Source organism: Cryptomeria japonica, chromosome 3, assembly GCF_030272615.1.
Source record: "Cryptomeria japonica chromosome 3, Sugi_1.0, whole genome shotgun sequence".
Taxonomy (NCBI): Eukaryota; Viridiplantae; Streptophyta; class Pinopsida; order Cupressales; family Cupressaceae; genus Cryptomeria; species Cryptomeria japonica.
This window is the reverse complement of record NC_081407.1, coordinates 925,461,627-925,482,407: the sequence shown is the minus strand read 5'-3', so window position 1 is coordinate 925,482,407 and position 20,781 is coordinate 925,461,627. Positions and strand designations below refer to the sequence as shown.

General features: G+C 36.2%; 1 protein-coding gene across 1 annotated transcript; it reads left to right on the top strand.

Annotated features, from left to right (window-relative positions):
- The first annotated feature begins 3,569 nt into the window (after positions 1 to 3,569).
- LOC131040404 (probable carboxylesterase 15) lies at positions 3,570 to 4,845 on the top strand. The gene has a single exon (XM_057973318.2). The coding sequence runs from the start codon at positions 3,684 to 3,686 to the stop codon at positions 4,641 to 4,643; it is 960 nt and encodes a 319-aa protein (XP_057829301.1). The 5' UTR covers positions 3,570 to 3,683; the 3' UTR covers positions 4,644 to 4,845.
- Positions 4,846 to 20,781: the final 15,936 nt, after the last annotated feature.

Genomic DNA, 20,781 nt, shown 5'->3' with positions numbered 1-20,781 from the left:
CACTATATTCCCATTATTCCACATATGCAACGATTATTCAAGAGCACTAGCTTGGCACAATTTATGGATTACCATGCACGCAATAGAAGTCAAGATGACATTATTCGAATGTCTGTGGATGGTTCAACATTTATGGACATAGAGGAAAAGTAGCCACACTTTAAAGAAGAACCTCGTAATCTTAGGCTTTCATTGGCAGTGGATGGTGTCAATCCATTTTTGGAGAGTTGAGATTTGTTTACTCAGTGTGGCCTATTTTTGTTATCAACAATAACATTTCTCCATGGATGTCAATAAAGAGGGGGCACATAATGTTGGCAATGATTGTTCCAAGTATTTTATCATTTCAATATAGTCGTCTACATTTAATTATAAATATTGCAGTAAAATGGTCATAATAATTATGTAATGTTTTTGTTCATTCGATTAGATAAGTACCAGGTTAAAAATATGAATGTATATATCGAGCCTCTTATCGTCGAGTTGTTGGAGTTATGGAATGGTGTCACTATGTATGACATCTCTAGACCAATAAGACAAAGACAATTTCAATTCCATATGATGCTTGTATGGACAATACACGATGCCCTAGGGATAACACATTTTTGTGGTATGTTATAGTGTTCAAGTTGTGCATGATAATTATAATTAAAAAAATTAACATATTTAATCCAATTATACATTATCTTGTAGGTCTTCAAATAAAGGGAAAATTTGCATGTCCAGATTGTGGTCCAAAGATGAAATCTCGTCATTCAAAAAGTTTAGGAAAGCAGGTGTTTGATGAGTATATGCACTTTCTCCACAAAAATCATAAGTATCGAAATATTGAAAAACATCTTTTCAATGGGAAAGAAGAGAATACATCAAATCCACGAAGAGAAACACCTCACATGAGGAAGTTGGAATATAATAGAATTAATTTCGTCAAGGTAATGTCATTCCATCTAATGGTTTATGTCATAAAACATCTTTTCTATTGTGTTTTGTTTACTGATGATTGTGAAGGTCGTCAAGGCATAAATGACCACCATCCTAAGGGACTAAAAAGCTATCCCCGACAATTTAGTAGGTTGCCCTACTACGAGCAGTTACAAATTGTGCATTTGTTTGATACTATGCATATTGGAAAGAATATAACAAAGCCATTATGAAAAATATTGGATCGAAGGCGTGACAAAGAAATAATTGTCCAAATTTGTAGTGACATTCAGGATTCTAATCATGCAATGAAAAATGTTATTCAATCAAATAGCCATGGAGACCAGATTAATATAAGTGAGCTTCCTTGGTTATTAATGGACCAACAAAGCAATGCTATAAAAGAAGTCATATGAAAAATTCGATTTCCCACAGGATTTGTTGTGAACATAAACAATCTCATATCAAAGAAAAGTGAATTTGGGCCAAGGATGAAAATGCATGATTGACATACCTTCATTAAGGTAATTCATGTTCTTGTGTTTTTACTATATATTTATATACTATGCATGTACTTTTAATTGTATTTTGTTAGAAAAAAATGAAAAGATAATTTTATAATTGTTGCACTACATTCTACCTCTTTCTCTCCCAGACGACTTCAACAATAATGTCAAGCAAGTCATATATGATCTTGGAAAATACATGAGGTAAGTAGTGATATTTGTTCAGTTCGTTGTATAGATATTATATTTGCAATTTGTTTTACTTGTTATGTAATATATTTTTTTGTGTCTTGAATATCTTGTAGGTGGTTGTCATGTAAAGAAATCCATAAAGAAGATATAAAATATTGGAAGAGAAAAATTCATCATCTAATGTGTGAAATGCAAAAGTGTCTACCTTCAGCTTTTTTCAATGCACAAGAACACTACCTCATACACCAAGTTGAGGAGATTGAATTGTGTGGACCTGTACACACTAGGTCAATGTGGATGGTTGAGAGGCACTTATAATTTTTGAAGACTTTGGTTTGACAAAGAGCACATCCTGAGGGTTCTATGGTGGAGGGATATATGGTATACCAGACTATGGTGTACATTTCTGAATATCTTCCTAATTTTATAGCAAAGATCCACGTGGACATGGGAAAATGATTTTACATGTTTATTTTCAACTCAACTATCATTTACTAATCTTGTTCTTGATAATGAAACAAGTCACTCCATCCTTTTTCTTTCCCACTCCATGCTCTTATAGCCACTTACCACAAACTATGACCCTACAATCTATAGGGCGAAGACATGGTGGAGGATAAATGTTGAAAGAGACATTAATGGAAAATTTCATTCCCAATTCCTATTTCTCAAACTAATCACTTTGTCACCATGTGACATTATATTTTAGTAAATGATGTGACCATTATAGAGTAGGATACATGGAATATTACCTAGATGAAGCCATACATTACATTTAAGGGAAGAGTAGTCCTATACCATACTATCTATTGGGTTAACCAAGCTATAGTTCAAAGAGTGGAGAGAAAAAAATAAACTCAACATTAGGTCATCCTAAAAATATACATTTTATCAAAATATGGGTTCCCATCTAAGACTTCCTTTATCTTTTTTTTTTTTGTCTATTATCAATCAACTTTGTATGACCCTTTATTGTGTTTTTTCTATCTCTTTAATTTCCTTTTATATTTCCTACTACTCTTATGAAGAGTCGTCATATTGTAAAATTATTCTATGTGATTATTTTCTATCATTTTTCCAAATAGATAACTCTTTTTCTTCCTTATTTTCACATCTTATATACAACAAAGTTTTGACCATTTTTCATGGATGGAATCTATGATGAAGCAGTTCTTCCTATGTACACTATTTATCTTTCTTAAAATTCAACTCATATTATGGTGCATTTTTCAAAGCCATCCTTATGTTTTCTTAGTTTCTAAGTCCTCAATCTCAAATTCCTTCATTGTAGTGGGGTACTCTCTCTTGAAAACCTATTATTTTTTATCGTATTTCTTTTCTCTTTTTGCAAGGATCATCTTCTTTCTTTCTTCTACACCAATATTAATCTTGTAAAAAAAATCATCTTACTTCTTATCACCCTTTTCCATCAACATCATTAATCTCTTTATATCCATCCCTAAAAGCTATATAAATTTTCACTCAATAGTCATCTATTTACTATTTAACCCATTATGTAGTTATCCCTTACATCGTAACCCCACTTGAGCGTAGTCCCTAGTGTGGACTATTTCACATTTCCATATTTACCATCAATAATCGATCCCCTTGAAACATTCCTTACTGTAGAAACTAGTAAGCTCCTATCATTTTATATAATCCAATTCCATAAAAAAACTAAATCATTAAGCTCTTTATATCCATCCCCAAAAGCTATATAAATTTCTACTTGATAATCACCTATTTACTATTTAACCCATTATATACTTATCCCTTACATCCTAACCACACTTGAAGGTAGTCTCTAGTGTGGAATATTAGCTTTGGGATATATTTTCATATATCCCAAAACCCCCATGATACCTTTGCCCTTATTCCTCTATAAATTAATTTAAAATGATCATCAACTAACATTAAAAAAAATTGTTTTAACGGGCCATCTCCACCTATTTTAAAAAAAAATTCGAAAGGTGTGTGCAACTACTACTCAATAGCATTACAAATTCAACACCGGACTGATATTTCATCACAGGCACCACTCACCTAACCAAGCAAATTCACGCCATGGATGCCTCAAATGCCAATGCCGTAGTCGCAGAAGACCTAGAAGTGCCGGGCCTCAAATTTTTCAGCGATGGTTCCTTTTCTCGCTACGATCCCCCAGGCATCTCAGCCCCCCCATCTCCCGAAGCCTCGTTAGCAGAGGACAAAGGAGTCGCCTCCAAAGACATAACATTGGACAACGATCTGGGCCTGTGGGTGCGCATCTACTGTCCTCTCGATGCCGCCGCCAAGCACCAAAGCCTTCCCGTTTGCGTCTATTTCCACGGCGGGGGTTTCTGCATTGGAAGCGCATCTTGGAAACCGTATCACGCGCTGTGCATACGCATAGCAACGGCTGCGGGAGCGATGGTGGTCTCAGTCAATTACAGGCTGGCTCCCGAGCACCGCCTCCCCGCCGCCTACGATGACTGCGCCTCCGCACTCTCTTGGCTGCGCTCTGGCGGCACAGAGGACCCCTGGCTGAGCCGCCACTCCGATTTGTCGAGGATTTTTCTGGTGGGGGACAGTGCGGGGGGCTACGTTGTCCACCACGTTGGCCTTCGGGAGCCCTCCTGTTGCCGTGGTCTGGTTATGGTGCAGCCCTCCTTCGCTGGAGAGGAGCGCACCGCTTCTGAGGCGGAGGCGCCCCAGGCGACCAACTATAGTGACAAGTTTCGGGAGATGTCGTTGCCGGTGGGGGCCACCAGAGACCATCCCTTATGCAATCCGTTGGCCACGGATGCGTTGCGCGAATCGCTGGAGAGGGCAACGTTGCCTCCTCTGTTGGTTGTCATCGGGGGGCGTGATATTAGGAGGGATCGAGAGAGGGATTATTGCGAGGTTTTGAAGAAGTATGGCAAGGATGTTAAGGTGCTCGTGTTGGAGGAGGAAGACCACGCTTTTTATGTTCTCACACCGGAGACTGAGAACACCGAGTTGCTCGTTCAAGAGATCGCGTTGTTTGTGAAGGCCAATTCTTAGATGTCGTGGCAGCAGGGTAGGCAATTGACTTGCGAGTATGCCCATTTTGGCCTTTCTTCAACTACATCCTGTCTTGTAGGCCAGTCTTAGTCTCTCCATGTTAAAATTGTCTTCCACTTTTTCTTGTTTCTTTCTTATCTTTAGGTTGTGTGGTTTTCAGACTTGCACCTTATTTTAATTTATAACTATGGTTTTCTTTAAAGTGACTTTGTATGTTTTTTTTTCAAATCTTAGTTATGTGAGTCGTCTTCTTTTTTTTTTTTAGTTTAATTTATTGGTCTAAGGCTAATTGCTTGAGGGCACTTCTTGTGCAATTTGAACGTAATTATAGGAGCAGATTTTTTAATGGACACTCACTTTCTTCTTTCTTCTTCTTCTTTTTTTTTTTTTGAGGTGGAACAATTTTCTATTGATGTATTTTTTATTACATTCTATAGTTTCAACAAATCATTTAGTTTTAATTATGCAATAAACTATTACACACTCTTTCAAGGATTAGTATTGGTTGTGTTTAAAACCTAACATTATTTGGAGTGAAGGTAGCTCCCTACTCAAGAACTATAGTGGTTGAATAGCTTGGTAGAATTAATACAATCATTGTAGTCTAATCTGATAATTGTAATAAATATTGGGAAATTCAATGTGAGGAAATAGGTTTAACTTTAGAATCGATGATAAATTAATATTTGTGACGTTCATAAATGGTTTGCCATGCTTTGATATTAGTTGGGCTAATTGGTTGAGGTTATTGAACAATTGATAAGTCATTGAAAGATTGAATGTTGGTTATGTTTAAAATCTAATATTCTTTGGAGTGGGATTAGCTCCCTACTCAAGAATTATAGCAGTTAAATGACTTATAGCTTTAATACAATAATAATCTAAAAGGTTGATTCTCTTGTTAAAAATAAAATAAAAATTCAGCAAGTCTAATTCATATAGATTAATAGGAGTTCTTGATAATTGTAATAAATATTGGAAATTAAATATAATTTAGAATTGATGACAAAGTAATGTCGATGATGTGCATAAATGATTTGTCATATCTAGAAATTAGTTGTATTACTTAGTTGAGGTCACTTAATGTTCAATTTGAACATAATTACATATATTTTTTAAATCATTCATATAATAAAGGAGTAATTTTTTCCTCACAAATTTAGATTAATTAAATAATGGGTAAGTCATTGAAAGATTAAAAATTGATTGTGTAACCTATCATTGTTGTGTTTAAAACCTATCATTGTTGTGTTTAAAACCCACCATTTCTTGGAGTTGGATTAGCTCCCTACTCAAAGGTTATAGTAGTTGAATAGATTGATAACATGAATACAATAATAATCTAAGAAGTTGATTTTCTTGTTAAAAAAAGCACCTATGGTTCAATACCAAACACAATGAGTTTAATCTTGCTAGTAATAGCTTGAACTCTAATGTAAGGATTTGAATTGAAAAAATGCCAACTATTAAATCTTACTTCCCTTGATCTTAGAAATTTGATGTGCTTGTAATTACTATGTTTCTATGGACACCTTTCGAGTATTTGATAGATAGTTATGGCCAAGTTCTCCTAGGTGAAACCCCCAGATATCTTTATAACATGGAACAAAGATTTGAAGATAACATTCACCTACACATAGACAACCTATATATGGATTAGATCATTTGTCCCTTAAGGGAGCATGTGTAAATTAGAGTATAGTAATGAGGAATGAAATGATGAATGTGTGAAAATAAGTGTGAATGGAAGTAAATAAAGATTAAGATATTTTAAATCATGAACCAAACCTAACCCAAATGTATGCCACTTATTAATAAGTAATTGCATTAAGACATTCCTAACAAAAAAAAGGCCTAAAACTAAACAAGAATGACATGTATGCTGATTTCATCATGACAAACATATAATTTGGGAGTTTGTTTAACTCCTCCAAAATGATGAATTTAATTATGAAGTTATTAAAACTAGTTTATAATTGAAACTTTTCAACATATATTTCTACATTTGAATTCTAAAACAAAATTATCTCCAGGTTGTGCCATCGCCAAAATAAAGTCATTTAATTACTTAATTTTAGTTTTCAATTTGAATCAGGTCTCATTTACTATCGTAAAGAAATAAAATATTTTTAGATAAATTAATTAATCATAATTATATATCCTAAGAATAAAAAATGGAATGATAAATATTGATGATCTAGATCCTTGTAAGTCAAAGTAAACTTTTCAAAGTATTTTGAATTTATTTTTGTGATTTATTAAAAAAAATATTATTTTTTCCATCATGGTCGAACCATCAACAAGAGGCAAAAAGATATCACACCTTATGAGGACATACATCAACAAGGATAGGGGTGAAATTTCATCATTGAAGAAAGACATGATCAAGGGAGTTTTATAAGTGAAAATAGAGAGGTAGAAGAACATGAATGAATTTTCAAGGAAGTTGGACATGATTGTTCAAGAGTTGAATTATAAGGAAGAAGATTCACCTAATAAGGTGGAATATAATTCTTAAATTAGACATAAATTTTGTGAGTTTGAATCAAATATCAAGAAGGATTATCTCTTTAATAGTCATATGCATAGGCTATCGATGCCCATGTTAGATAGGATAAATTTTGATGGCAAGGACCCAACCAATTGGCTTTGCCAAATTTAGAGCAGTTCTTTGATCTTCGACATGTTACAAGTCAACAAAAGGTGGCTATTGCATCATTGTTCAAAGACAAGGATGTCGTAATAGTGAAATGCCCCTAAACATAGGCAAGTCAAGATGATACTCATGTACAAAACATGCAAGAGAATATAAGGGAATAATAGATTTGGGGTCAGTATGTTCACAAGATAAATAATGTATATTGATATGATTTTTTGAATTGACTTCATCCCCTAAATGCAATCGAATTATTAGTACAATGGAGGAAGGGCACATAAGAAGAAACAAAGAGTCTTTTTGGGTCAACATGGGAGAGACAAAAAACCTCAACAATTTGTGTCATCCCCAAAAGAAAACACAAAAGCATTGTTACAATAAAAACATAGTTATGACACAACATGTATACAATTGTAGACACCTAAAATTGGTCACTTAAGTTTGATCAATTTATTAACATTATTGTCGTTCTTTGTGAAGTGTACCTATACATGCAAACACAATTCACTCAATAAATCATTACAAGCAATGGTTAGCAAATTGAAACAATGAAATGTAAAACCATAGCTAATTGACTTATTGCCTCCTAGTAAATGCGCGTATGAATTTTGCTCTCAGATCTTAGTATGCAAATTCCAGTGACTTGACTACACTTAGATGGAGGATTTGAATGAAGAAAATGAATGATCTAGCAAGAATAGCATGATTAAGCTATATGAGTTCATGATTGATATAGAAAATGAACTAAGCTTAAGATGCAATTAAACTTAAATTGAGTATGATAACATTTCTAAGAATGATAAACTAGAAGCTAGATGCCTATAGTAACAATGCTTGAATGCAAATGATATGAATCAAATGATATGCAAAAATGATATGAAATTGGGACCCCTTTGAGCTCCAAAATGAGGTCTATTTATAGGATTTCCAAGGCGAGGGATGAGGTGGCAAGAATCAACGGTCAAGATTGATCTAAAGATATCAATGGTTAAATTAGAGGAGGTTGACAAAGGGGGTTGGATTAAAGGGAACATCTGTCATCTCTATGGTGACAAGTGTCAAGAGACTTCTAGAAGAGGTTAGATGAAATAGAACACTTAATGACATCTTTGAGCTCCAAAATGAGGTCTATTTATAGGATTTCCAAGGCTAGGGGTGAGGTGGCAAGAATCAATGGTCAAGATTGATCTGAAGATATTAATGGTTAAATTGGAGGAGGTTGACAAAGGGGGTTGGATTAAAGGGAACATCTGTAATCTCTATGGTGACAAGTTTCAAGAGACTTCCAGAAGAGGTTAGATGAAAGGGAACACTTTATAGGATTTCCAAGGCTAGGGGTGAGGTGGCAAGAATCAAAGGTCAATATTGATATGAAGATATCAATGGTTAAATTGGAGGAGGTTGACAAAGGGGGTTGGATTAAAGGGAACATTTGTCATCCCTATGGTGACAAGTGTCAAGAGACTTCTAGAAGAGGTTAGATGAAAGGGAACACTTAATGACAACTGTCACAAGGTTCTAGAAGATGTTGGATGAAAGGGGACATGGTGGTAGGTAGAATGGGTTAAGTTTAGGAATGATTAGGTTTAGGAGTGGTAGAAGTTAGGAGAATTTGAATTTAAAAATTCAAATAATGGGAAAAGGCTAATTAATCTCAACAACTCATGAATTTGATTTGTTTTAATTAAAGATTAGAAGAAATGATTTGATGGGGGAAATTAATTAATCAAAGGGGATGAAATGAACCTATTAAATAAATCCTTATATTTATTAATAAGTATATGAAAGGGGAAATTTAATCAAATTGCTTAGTGAATTCAATTAAATTGGGGAGGGAGATTACTTAAATAATTACTTATTTAATTAATTATCTTCAGACCATTTTTAGGTGTATACATTTTGCCCCTCTTTGAAGCGAGGTGTGATGACACGTTGATTCAAAGAATAATCTCATTTTGATGATGGTATTGATTTGATAGGATGCCCCAGCTCTTGATTGCTAAATTCTGGTACGATGATGCCTCCTCGGGAGATCAATTGAGATAATTGATCTTTGGAGTTTTGCGAGATTGATATCCCGATAGATTTGATTTGATTTCTGCAACTGTGTTTGATGAAAATGTGAGTTCTTTGATTAGATTGATTGCTTAGTTTGATAAGATTGAAAAATCTCGATTGATTAGATTCAGTTTGGTTTCAGGAAGGATTCATCCTGTATAAGACAACGATGATCAAAGCGTCTGGTTTCAGGAAGGATTCATCCTGTATAAGACATGATCAGAACGTCTGGTTTCAGGAAGGATACATCCTGTATAAGACATGAATCAAAATTAGATCGTCTGGTTTCAGGAAGGATACATCCTGTATAAGACATGATCATAATTGATTAGGTTTGATTGATTGATTTGATTTGATAAGATTGATTAGATAAAGAACTAATAGTTTGTTGATATCAAGTTGCATAAATATTTGGATATGCTGATTGTTGATTCTATTGAGAGAAATAGCATAAGGTTTTTCACTGGGTCGACAATATCTGAGAGAGATACGAGTCATTAGTTTGATTGTGTATACACTTGTGTTGATGCTTTGATGATTCCTGCGATAGATTAAGCCTTGGATAAAAGGATCTTGTAGGATCCCATGCAGGAATGAAATGCAAGCTAAAATGCAATGAAATGCAAGCTAAAATGCAATGAAATGCAAACTATGACCGGACCAGTCACTGGATTAGTTTGTATTTTTGTCATCATTGAGCTTTTTAAATATGGGAAGTGAGTGCAAACATCGATGGTATAATTAAACCATGATGACCTGAGCACTTCTTTCCTGGATTTTGATATAGCAAGTTAGCACAAGCATCGAAGTATAATTGAACCGAGATGACCCGAGTGTTGTTTGCGTAAAACAAGTAGTATTAATTATTTTAATACACAAATTGGAAATGTCTTCAATGATACTTTGATGATCATGTCCCAAGACAAATTTGTACATATTAATGATTAATTTTTAGATAGCAGACAAGAAAAATATCATGTTTCTTCCTTGTTCCTCTAGTCAAAGACATCTTGGAGTCACTCAGAAATCATGATAGCGAAAAGCAATTATAGAAAAGTTGAAAAATCATATTACAATCATTATCCAAAAGATATTATCCACTAAAAAGTGTGTGATGTGCTTAGATTGACTTTGTGATAGCTTGATAGTTGATAGTTTGATCTCAAGTTCAATGTTGGATGTGTTTTAGTTTCTGCTTGATAAGAGTTGTCTAATTGTTTATTCTACTTGTTTGATTAAGCTCAAAATGGTTAAGAGTTTTGCCCCCAGCTAGGTGCAGGATTTTGCCCCAAGCCTAGAAACAAATTTGTTATGATATATCCAATGATCCAAACCATGGCAAGAAGCCACCTGGGATGTCTGTGTATGTACAAATGCTTTATGATGATCAATGCTGATGGAAGATGAATGCAAGCAGAAAATGCATGAACTAATAGATGGAAGAGCTAACTGACAGATAGCGCTTGTTTGTCAGGTTTTCACCATCTATTTTTATTACACTTTTTCTGATATTTGATTTTTTTTTGGATTTGCTACTTTTTCACTGTTTTTTATTTTTTCTGATTTTTCACTGTTTTTTATTTTTCTAATTTTTCAGACATAGAATTTCTTCAGATGCATGCTATTGATAGGTTCCTCAAGTTGATCTCCATCCTGTGTTGATAACTGATATGCTCCTGACCCAAATACTGTTGTGACCACAAATGGACCTTGTAGACACCTAAAATTAATATTTAATTAATGTAAGCCTATCAACACAATTAATTAACTTAACTATGTTATCCTTATTCCTCTCAGAATTAATTAAATCTAATTTAATTAATCATGTCACTATAGTCTAATAATTAATTTATCAAATAAATTAATTTCCCCTATTCTTCTAAAGTCCCCTCCAATAATTATTTCCTCTAAAACCCACTTAGTTAATTAATTCTAATTAATTAACCTAGTCATGTGATTCCTACAAATCACTTTTCCTAATCCCACTCAACCTAATTAATCCTCCTTGAATCTCTCATAATCATGCATATCATTATTCTCCAATTTTTAATTCCCACTCATGTTACATCAAACTTTGAATCTCTCAAAGAAATTCAAATTTCTTTGAATCCCTCAATGCATCCTTATTTTGGAATTTTTAATTCCTCAAGTTTGAAATTCAAATTTCTCCCCCCTTTTTCCAAAGGAATTTTATATTCCTGTTTATTTTCCCAAGGCACCCTTGATCCGTGCCTTCTATCCAAAATCAATCTCAACCCTTCATAATCAAATCAATCTTGGCCCTCCATTGGCCTTTTCCAATCTATAAGTTGGAGCCAATCCTCCTCACAAAAAATCAATCTTCTCATGCATTGTTATGATGCCCTTTTCTCCTCTTCTTTCTCTAATCTTCTAATCCAAATCCTCATATCCATCACTCAAATCCAATCCAATAATCCACTTACCTTATTGAGTACAAAGGAGAGCATTCCACATCAAGCAATCAAAGGAGCACATCAAGTGGAGCATCATCAAGGGGCGCCTTCACTTCATCAAGCTCAATTCGAAGGAGAAGGTAAAATAGCAAGGTAAAATGGTCTCTTGATGTCTTTAGCATTTTCATGTTTATTTCATCACGTTTTGATCATTTTCCCTTCTAATCCATTTTTTCCTCTTTAGACCTAACGAGTTTGGTTCAAACTTTCCTTTCTTTTCTCAATCTGTCTAGTTGCATGGATTTTCCTTTTGCACTAGTTCTCCCACTTGAAAGATTCGTGGTTTAACCTTGTCATTATAGCTATGACACATTCTTTTCTGATATACCTTTAAATGATCAAAGGCATTTTGTCTTTGTTCATGAATTAGTTCTAACTCTTGCAGTCTAGATACTCTTTGTTCTTCATCTGGGATGAGACCTTTTAGTGATACACATAGAGAGGGTATCTCTACTTCGATTGGCAATATGGATTCTGATCCATATGCAAGAGAGAAAGGTGTGGCACCTATCGGTGTGTGGATACTGGTGCGGTAGGCCCATAGAGCAGGGTTTAGTTGAATATGCCAATCTTTCCCAGCATCATTCACTGTCTTTTTGAGGATTTTCAAAATAGTTTTGTTAGATGCTTCTGCCTGCCCGTTTCCCTGTGGATAATATGGTGTGGAGAATCTATGTTGGATTTTGAACTTCTCACATAGCTCTTGTACATCTTGATTCTTGAATGGTCACCCATTATCAGTGATAATGGTCATTCGTATTCCATAGCGATAGCTAATATAGTTCAAGATAAATGCATCAATTTGTTTTCCTATGATGTTTATGAGAGGTACCACCTCAATCCATTTTGTCAAATATTCAGTAGCTACCAAGATGAATTTGTGTCCATTAGATGAGGAAGGATTTATCTGTCCTACCAGATCAAGACCCCATTGGAAAAAAGGCCAAGATGTTACTAAAGCATGAAGTTCTTGTGCTGGTGCATGAATCAGATTCCTATGGATTTGACATTGTTTGCATGTTCTTGCTATTTTAAAAGAATCTCGTTCCATAGTCGGCCAATAATAGCCCAAGCGTATGAGTGTTTTTGAAAGGGTAAGACCACTTGAATGTGATGAATACTAAGAGGGGAGGGGTGAATTAGTATGCCAAAAATCTCTGTACTTAAACACTTTACTAGTCTAGCAGTAAATCGGTAATACAATTTAGCAAACAAACTGGTTAGCACACATGCAAACCAAATAGAAAATAATGCATTCACACATAGAAGCACAAACACCATAACACAAGATATTTTGACGTGGAAACCCAAATGGGAAAAACCATGGTGAGATGAAACTCTCAAGTAACTATCTGCAGAATAGGAACCAGACCGGTTAAGGTCAGACCAGTTAAGGTCATACAATGTTCTTTACCAGAACAGATCCTGTTAGGAATCTCAATCTCTGTTAGGAGATAAGTCCGATTAAGGACTACCTTGCTAGAGGATTTTAAATCCACAGATGTGAACCACCTTGTTAAAGGATTTACAAAAGGCTTTTGGGGCCTACCCGGTTAAGGGCTTCAGACTTGTCGAAGATGTGAGTAATCAACAAGTGAGTGATCTAGCAAATAGCATAGATTGCTTGATTAGATCCTTGATAGCTCATTCCTAATGCATTCCACTAATACTTCAGTCTTCAACACATTCACACTCTACTTTCTCTCACAGACCTGAACTTCTCTTCTATGTTCACACTTACAAAAATTCTTCACCCATCTAAAACCTTAGCAACAACCTAAAACCCTAGACATGATGTCCTTATAAAGGAATCTGATTTCATGTCGGTCCAATAGGATTACAATACAATTTCCTAGGTTCAATGCATTTAGACATATCTGGTAATATGACACAAAAAGCACTGCCAGAGTGTCAGTACCGCAAAATAATCGGTGGATGGTAGCTCATCACAAGATGCCAGTTGGTAACTCATCACAGAGTATTACCGGTTCATACAGAATATCGGTTAAAGAAAAATACCGGTTGCCGGTTTGACAAAAAATGAAGACTGGGAAATATGAGTTGTGCCGCTTTGTTCCTTCGTACTGCTTGAGATCCTCAAACCGCTTGGAGTCTTCATACCGCTTCAAATTGGTAAACACTTTCGGCAAAACACCGATAGTCTAAAGACTCTAATACATCATACCGGTTGGAACAAATACCGGTTGAGCTTTAACTCATACATACAAAAAGTGATCTCATAGCAAGTGTGTGTCCATCAATGACAATCACAACATAATCATCAAAAATGCCAACAATCTCCCTCTTTGGCATTGATGGCAACACTTAGGAAAATTTTGACATCTTAGTGTTTTACAACAAAAATATGCCATAATCAAAATTACTCCCCCTAAGCATATGCACTATCCCTTTTGTAGAAAAAGCAATGTATACTACTCCTTAATAGAAATAACATGAAAGTATACATCAAAGTATCAAAATTTATATACTTCTCCCCCTTTGCCAACAATGACAAAAATATTGCAGAGTAACCCTTGTTTCATTAGAATTAAAATAATAAGTGTTTATGACAATAAAGAGTAAAATTTGTCAAAAACTGATTTAAAGTCCTGCAAAAATTGCTTCATGGATAAGGAGCATGACTCAAGTAGGGATGTAGCCACTTCTTTCTCTGTCTGCATCTGGGAAACCTATTCTTCCATGGCATCTATTGTGCTCATTTCTTGAGTGACCGTTAGGGCATCAAGATTTAGATAGCATTTCTGGAGAATTTGTAGTCTTGGCAGTATGACTAGTTGAAGTTCCTACAAATTTCGTGTCCGGTTGCTTATCTCTGCCTCTAGTCTTGTAGACTGTAGTTGAAGTCAGTGAACAATTTGTCCATAGGTGGAGAAGGAGTCATAGGGCATCTTGAAGGTGCTAATAAATGACTGCATATCTAATTGTAGTTTGTCCTTCTGAGTGAGCACATCATCACAGAATAAATGAGGCTGACAAATCTTGGTAAGTAGAAGATTGCCCTTATTCATTGCATCTCTAATGTCCTCCTGTGCCTTCTGGAGATTAGACCGGAGCTCTATTAATTTTCTCACCAAGGTAGTGTCCAGAGCCTTTTGATGTGCCTTCTTGGCATTTGCTTCTGCGACCTCTTCCAGGCTTTGCACCTGGTCTTCTACAAATATACATAGAAGCTTCAATTGTGCAAGTGAGGAATCGGTACTAGGAAGGTTCATACTGGGTATCAAACCAATAAGAGTGTCCATGGCAGCTTGGATAACATCTTCCTCCTTTTTCCTTCATAGAGCATCCAATCGCTCTTGAGAAAGCTTAATGCTCTACAGCAGCTCCGATTCATTTGCAGACTAGAGTTCAATAGGACTAGTAATGTCACCCGGTTTGGCCTTACTACCGGTTGCCATTGGAGTCTCCACCTGTGTGCTCTTTTCTGCTACTTCCTTGTCCTTGGCTTTTGCTTATCTTCTTTAGCCTTCCTCTGCTCCTCTTCTTCTTTCTTTCTTTTCTCTTCTTCTTGTCTCTTCTCTTCATCTTTTCTCTTCTTCTCTTCTTCATCCTTCTTCTTCTCCTCCTCCTTCTTCCTCTTCTCCTCTTCCCATTTCTTCTCTTCCTCTTTTAGCTTCTCTTCTTCTTTCTTTTCCTCTTCCTTCTTCTTCTCCTCTTCTTGTTGTTTCTTGTTTTCCTCTTCTCTTCTCTTCTTCTCCTCCTCCTTTCTCTTATCCTCTTCCTCTTTCTTCTTTTCCTCTTCTTTTCTCTTATCCTCTTCATCTGCCTATTTCTTCTTTTCTTCTTCTGCCTTCTTTTCCTGTCTTGTTCCTTCTGATGGTGTACCCTGAGTAACATTTTCACCATCTAAGGTGTCAACATCAATGGGGTCCATTTTCTCTATGACCGGTTCTTCTTCACTGTTATACACCTCATTCGGTTTGCCAGTTTCTTGTTCTTGCTCAGCTTTTCTGTTGGATTCAGCCACTTGTTGCATCTTAAGAGCTTCTTGAGCATGAGTATGTGTATCTTTGATCACTTCTTGAACGTTTCCTTCCAGTAACAGGAGTCATCTTCTTCTCGTGAAGAAGAGGCCTTTGTATTTATTCATAACTTCGAAAAGTTCTAAATTTGATACATCAGGAAAATGTTGAGCAAATATTTCCTCCCTCATTTCCTGTTCCTTTTCTATGACAATGTGCCATTTATTGTCTAGAGAATTATACAAAGAATCCGGTGTCTCAAATCTAATTTCTGAAGGCGACTGGTCATTAACACACAAATATTTAATGATTTCCTGTTCAACTTCTTCCTTTTCTTCATCATTGAATTCATCAAAACAATCAAAACAATCATTCATCACTTTTCTCCTAATATTCTTTATAGTTCTTTGACAATGTGTCAAAGGTTTGTAAGAAGAAATATCAATATTTATCAGTGCAGATGATGCCGGTTCATTCTTTGTCTTTTTCTTGGTTTGCCTAGTCATCTTCTTAGGCGGTTCTTCTGACACAGTTTCTTAAGAGTCAGGTGTATTGCTTTTTTTCTTCTGCTTCCTCTCAAAGACTTTTGCAGGTGCTGCTTTCGGTTTCTTCTTAACGGGTCACCTCTTGGTCACTTTGAGACTGGCTGCAGTAATCGGTGTCGATGCTAAAGGCACTTCCTTTCCTTTCTTTTCTGAGGGTTCTTCAACCGGTGTAACTCTTTCCAAATAGGTGTCGGTTCTCTTTTCCTTAGGATCAAGAGGTGAGGCGATTAGGGTAGAAGCATACCCATCCAACATATCATTCATTACTTCATAGCCCATAGGTTCTACTTCTTCCTGTCTGGGCTCAACAACCTCCATTATGCATTCATCCACTTTGATGGTGAAGCAAATGTCTTCCTCATACTTTTTGACTGTGTCACTGGATATCCTTATCCTTTGTCTCATCTTGTGTCTGAACTCATCAAAGTATTTGTTCAGTGCTTCCGGATAGTCGGTTCCAACTGCTTGAAGGCTCTCCTTGATTTGTTTTGTCACCGGTTGGTCGGCAGACCACTGAATGTCACCTACTCCTAGAAAGTAGCCTTGGAAGTAAAAGAACAAACCAACCAGTAGTTGTCCAAACTTAAATCTCAGTGCATTGTCTTGTTTGATCGACTTAAGATTTAACATAAGTTGTCTTTTCATACAACTGCACAGATCAAACAATGCATCTTCCTTGATCATCTTATAAGCGACATTTACCGCTGCAGCAGAGACAGAATTAATTCTGCTAGCAAAAAATGTCCGGTAACCTATCACCATGCAGGTATACTTGACCAGATTGTCCTTGATTGAGTTGACGGTCATTCCATGTGAGTCGCTCACTAAACCGGTGAGCTTGGACATTTTAGTCTTGCTGACCTTCCTTAGGGTTGGCACTTCCCCTGTATTACAGGAATCGGTGATGGCATGAATTGCTTCAAGTGTGATACCATGTGTCCGCTCTAGGTACATCTTATCACCGTGTACCCTGCTTAGAATAATGCGAATGTGATCATCCGAAAATTCTTCAAGAAAGTAAACTGCATTTTGAAGTTTCTTCTTTTCCAGAATGTTGAATTTCAGTTTAATCTTCTTAACCTTTCTGCAGAATAAGCTTAGCTAGGAATGGATTATAAGAGACCCTAGGTCTTCAATTTTGCAGTCTATCTAATCGGAAATGACTTCTTCTACTATGACACCAGCAGGTACTTGAGACAGTGCATTGTATTTCAACTTTTGTTGAATGAAATCCATAGAATCAACAGTTGCACTAGAGCTATCATGAGATGCGGAAGCCATGATAAATGAAGAATTATGAAGAATACCTTTGCTGATCAAAATTTAGGGCTTCATAGTTTGAAGTTCCCCACACACTCCTTCAGTTGCAGGGATACCGCTTTGCATTCTACACTCCTCCAATAGATGTTTGCTTCAGGTTCTTCTTCGGGAATTTGATAAATTCTTTGATTCGCAGTGTAAATCGCGTTCCTTCACTCTACACTTGAAAAACTTCTCCACTCGAAAAATGATAAGTGAGAAATGATTTGAAAATTCCTTTTAAAAAGGTTCTCCACGTACCATAATAAATGCTCCAATATTAGGGCATAAACCCTAATTTGCCTTTTACCATTTCTGGTCTTCTGCCGACTGACAGGTATCACATACTGGTTAAGGTCTTTTACCAGTGTAAACTGGGGGTTCGAAGTATTTCGCTGTTTTCTCCCCCCAAGCTTTTTTGATGCTTAGTTTGTTGGTTTCGTGGGTTCCACACTAGGTGTAGAAACCGGTTCTTCTTGCAACACTCCTAGTTTCTTTTTCCAAGTTTTGTTCATATCCGCTTGAATAGTTTCGATATCAGTCTTTCCTTCCAGAGTGACCGATATGTCATCTGATATGTTCTTTCTTGTTCTACAGAATCTGGCAATGTGACCCGGTTTGTTGCAATGATAGCAGATCATTCCAGGTGCTCCAAGGTCCATTATTCATGCTACCGTTCTTCCTCCTACATGTTGCAGTAGTGTGACCATGACAATGATAGATCAAACAGTTTTCTCTCCATCCGGTTGCTGCTTGATAGCCACCACTTCTTGACTGATGATTAAAGGTATTAAACCGGTTGGGATTCCGGTTCACAAAAGGTTTCGAACCAACTCCTTGAGTCCTTTGAGGATATCTTCCAGTGTTGTTCATAACAGACCTGCATTCAGATGCTCTATGCCCAAACTTGTTGCATGCATAACAATTACCATTGAAATTATTGGATCTAGGTACATTGTTTATAAAGTAAGGAAAATTATTGTAGGCTTTGCTCCTACACACATTAGCAGTATGTCCTTTTTAAGACAGTTAAAGAAAATAGGTTTGAACTTTTGCTTACCTTTACCTTTGAATGCCGGTTGTTTCTTCGATGCTTCAGCATTTGCACCAGAGGTCTCACCTTCCTCATGGCCAGAGTAACCAAGTCCATCAGTATTCTTGATAGGTTTGGCCAATTCAAGCTTTTTCTCTAGCTTAACAGTACTCTTGTTGAACTTAGCAAGTATTTCGTTTGACTCAGAGAGTTCTTTGGAAATAGCAGCATTTGATTCCATCAAATTTGCATTCTCGGAGATGGCTATGTTCAGTTCTCCTTGCATGTCTTCCTTTTCCACTTTGCTCGCTTGGAGTTGAGCAGTTAGGGCACTGATCTCTTGCTTCAGCTTGGAGATTTCATGATCTTTGTCTTTTACCAGATCTTCAGCTGTCCTCTTGTTCTCAAGCTCTTGGCACATTCGAATAGTCAGTCCTTCCAACTCCTTTCTTAGGTTGGAATTAGATTCATTCAACTTTTCTACTTCTTGAATCAGGGCTTCCATGGAACTATTTTCAGATAGCTCCATCATTTTTTCAGCATGTTCTCTCCTTTTTGCCTGAGTGGCCTTATATTTGACCATAAGATCATCATAGGCTTCTTTCAAACTAAATGAGCTGATGAGTAAGTTCCCTCATAATGTATTCCCCCATATCTCTTTCCAAGTGGTTAAACTTATAAAAAGGTTGGCTCTGATACCAATTGATGAATACTAAGAGGGGGGGGTGTGAAGTAGTATGCCAAAAATCTCTATACTTAAACACTTTACTAGTCTAGCAGTAAACTAGTAACACAGTTTAGCAAACAAACTGGTTATCACACATGCAAACCAAATAGCAAATAATGCATTCACCCACAGAAGAACAAATACCATAACAAAAGATATTTTGACGTGGAAACCCAAATGGGAAAAACCACTGTGAGATGAAACTCACAAGTAATTATCTGCAAAATAGGAACCAGACCGGTTAAGGTCATACAATGTTCTTTACTAGAACAGATCTTGTTAGGAATCTCAATCTCTGTTAGGAGATAAGTCTAATTAAGGACTACCTTGCTAGAGGATTTTAGATCCACAGATGTGAACCACCTTGTTAGAGGATTTACAAAAGGCTTTTGGGGCTTACCCGGTTAAGGGCTTCAGACTTGTTGAAGATGTGAGTAATCAACAAGTGAGTGATCTAGCAAATAGCACAGATTGCTTGATTAGATCCTTGATAGCTCATTCCTAATGTATTCCAGCATTACTTCAGTCGTCAATGCATTCACACTCTACTTTCTCTCATAGACTTGAAATTCTCTTCTATGTTCACACTTAAAAAAATTCTTCACCCATCTAAAACCTTAGCAACAACCTAAAACCCTAGACATGATGTCCTTATAAAGGAATTTGATTTCATGTCGGTCCAATAGGATTACAATACAATTTCCTAGGTTCAATGCATCTAGACATATCTAGTAACACGACACAAAAAGCATCGCCAGAGTGTTAGCACCGCAAAACAATCGATGGATGGTAGCTCATCACAAAATGCCGGTTGGTAACTCATCATAGAGTTTACCAGTTCATACAAAATACCGGTTAAAGCAAAATGTCGGTTTCCGGTTGGACAAAAAATGAAGACCGGGAAATATGAGTTGTGCCGCTTCGTTCCTTCGTATTGCTTGAGATCCTCAAACTGCTTGGGGTCTTCATACCGCTTCAGATCAATAAACACTTTCTGCAAAACACCAATAGTCTAAAGACTATAATACATCATACTGGTTGGAACAAATATCAGTTGAGCTTTAACTCATACATACAAAAAGTGATCTCATAGCAAGTGTGTGTCCATCAATGACAATCACATCATAATCATAAAAAAATGCCAACAGAATGAGTGCCACAAATGCCTTTATGGACTTCATGTATAGCCTTCTCAAATTCTTCTTATTCAAGACAGCTTAAGAGAGTACTGTCTAGACTTCATTTAAATAGGGTATCCGTGATGAGAGTAAAATGAGAGGATTGGTGAATAAAGTTTCTCTTTTGGTTCATCGATAAGTCTGGAGGTAAGATGTTATCTTTTAGGTATGTGTAAGTTTGGCCA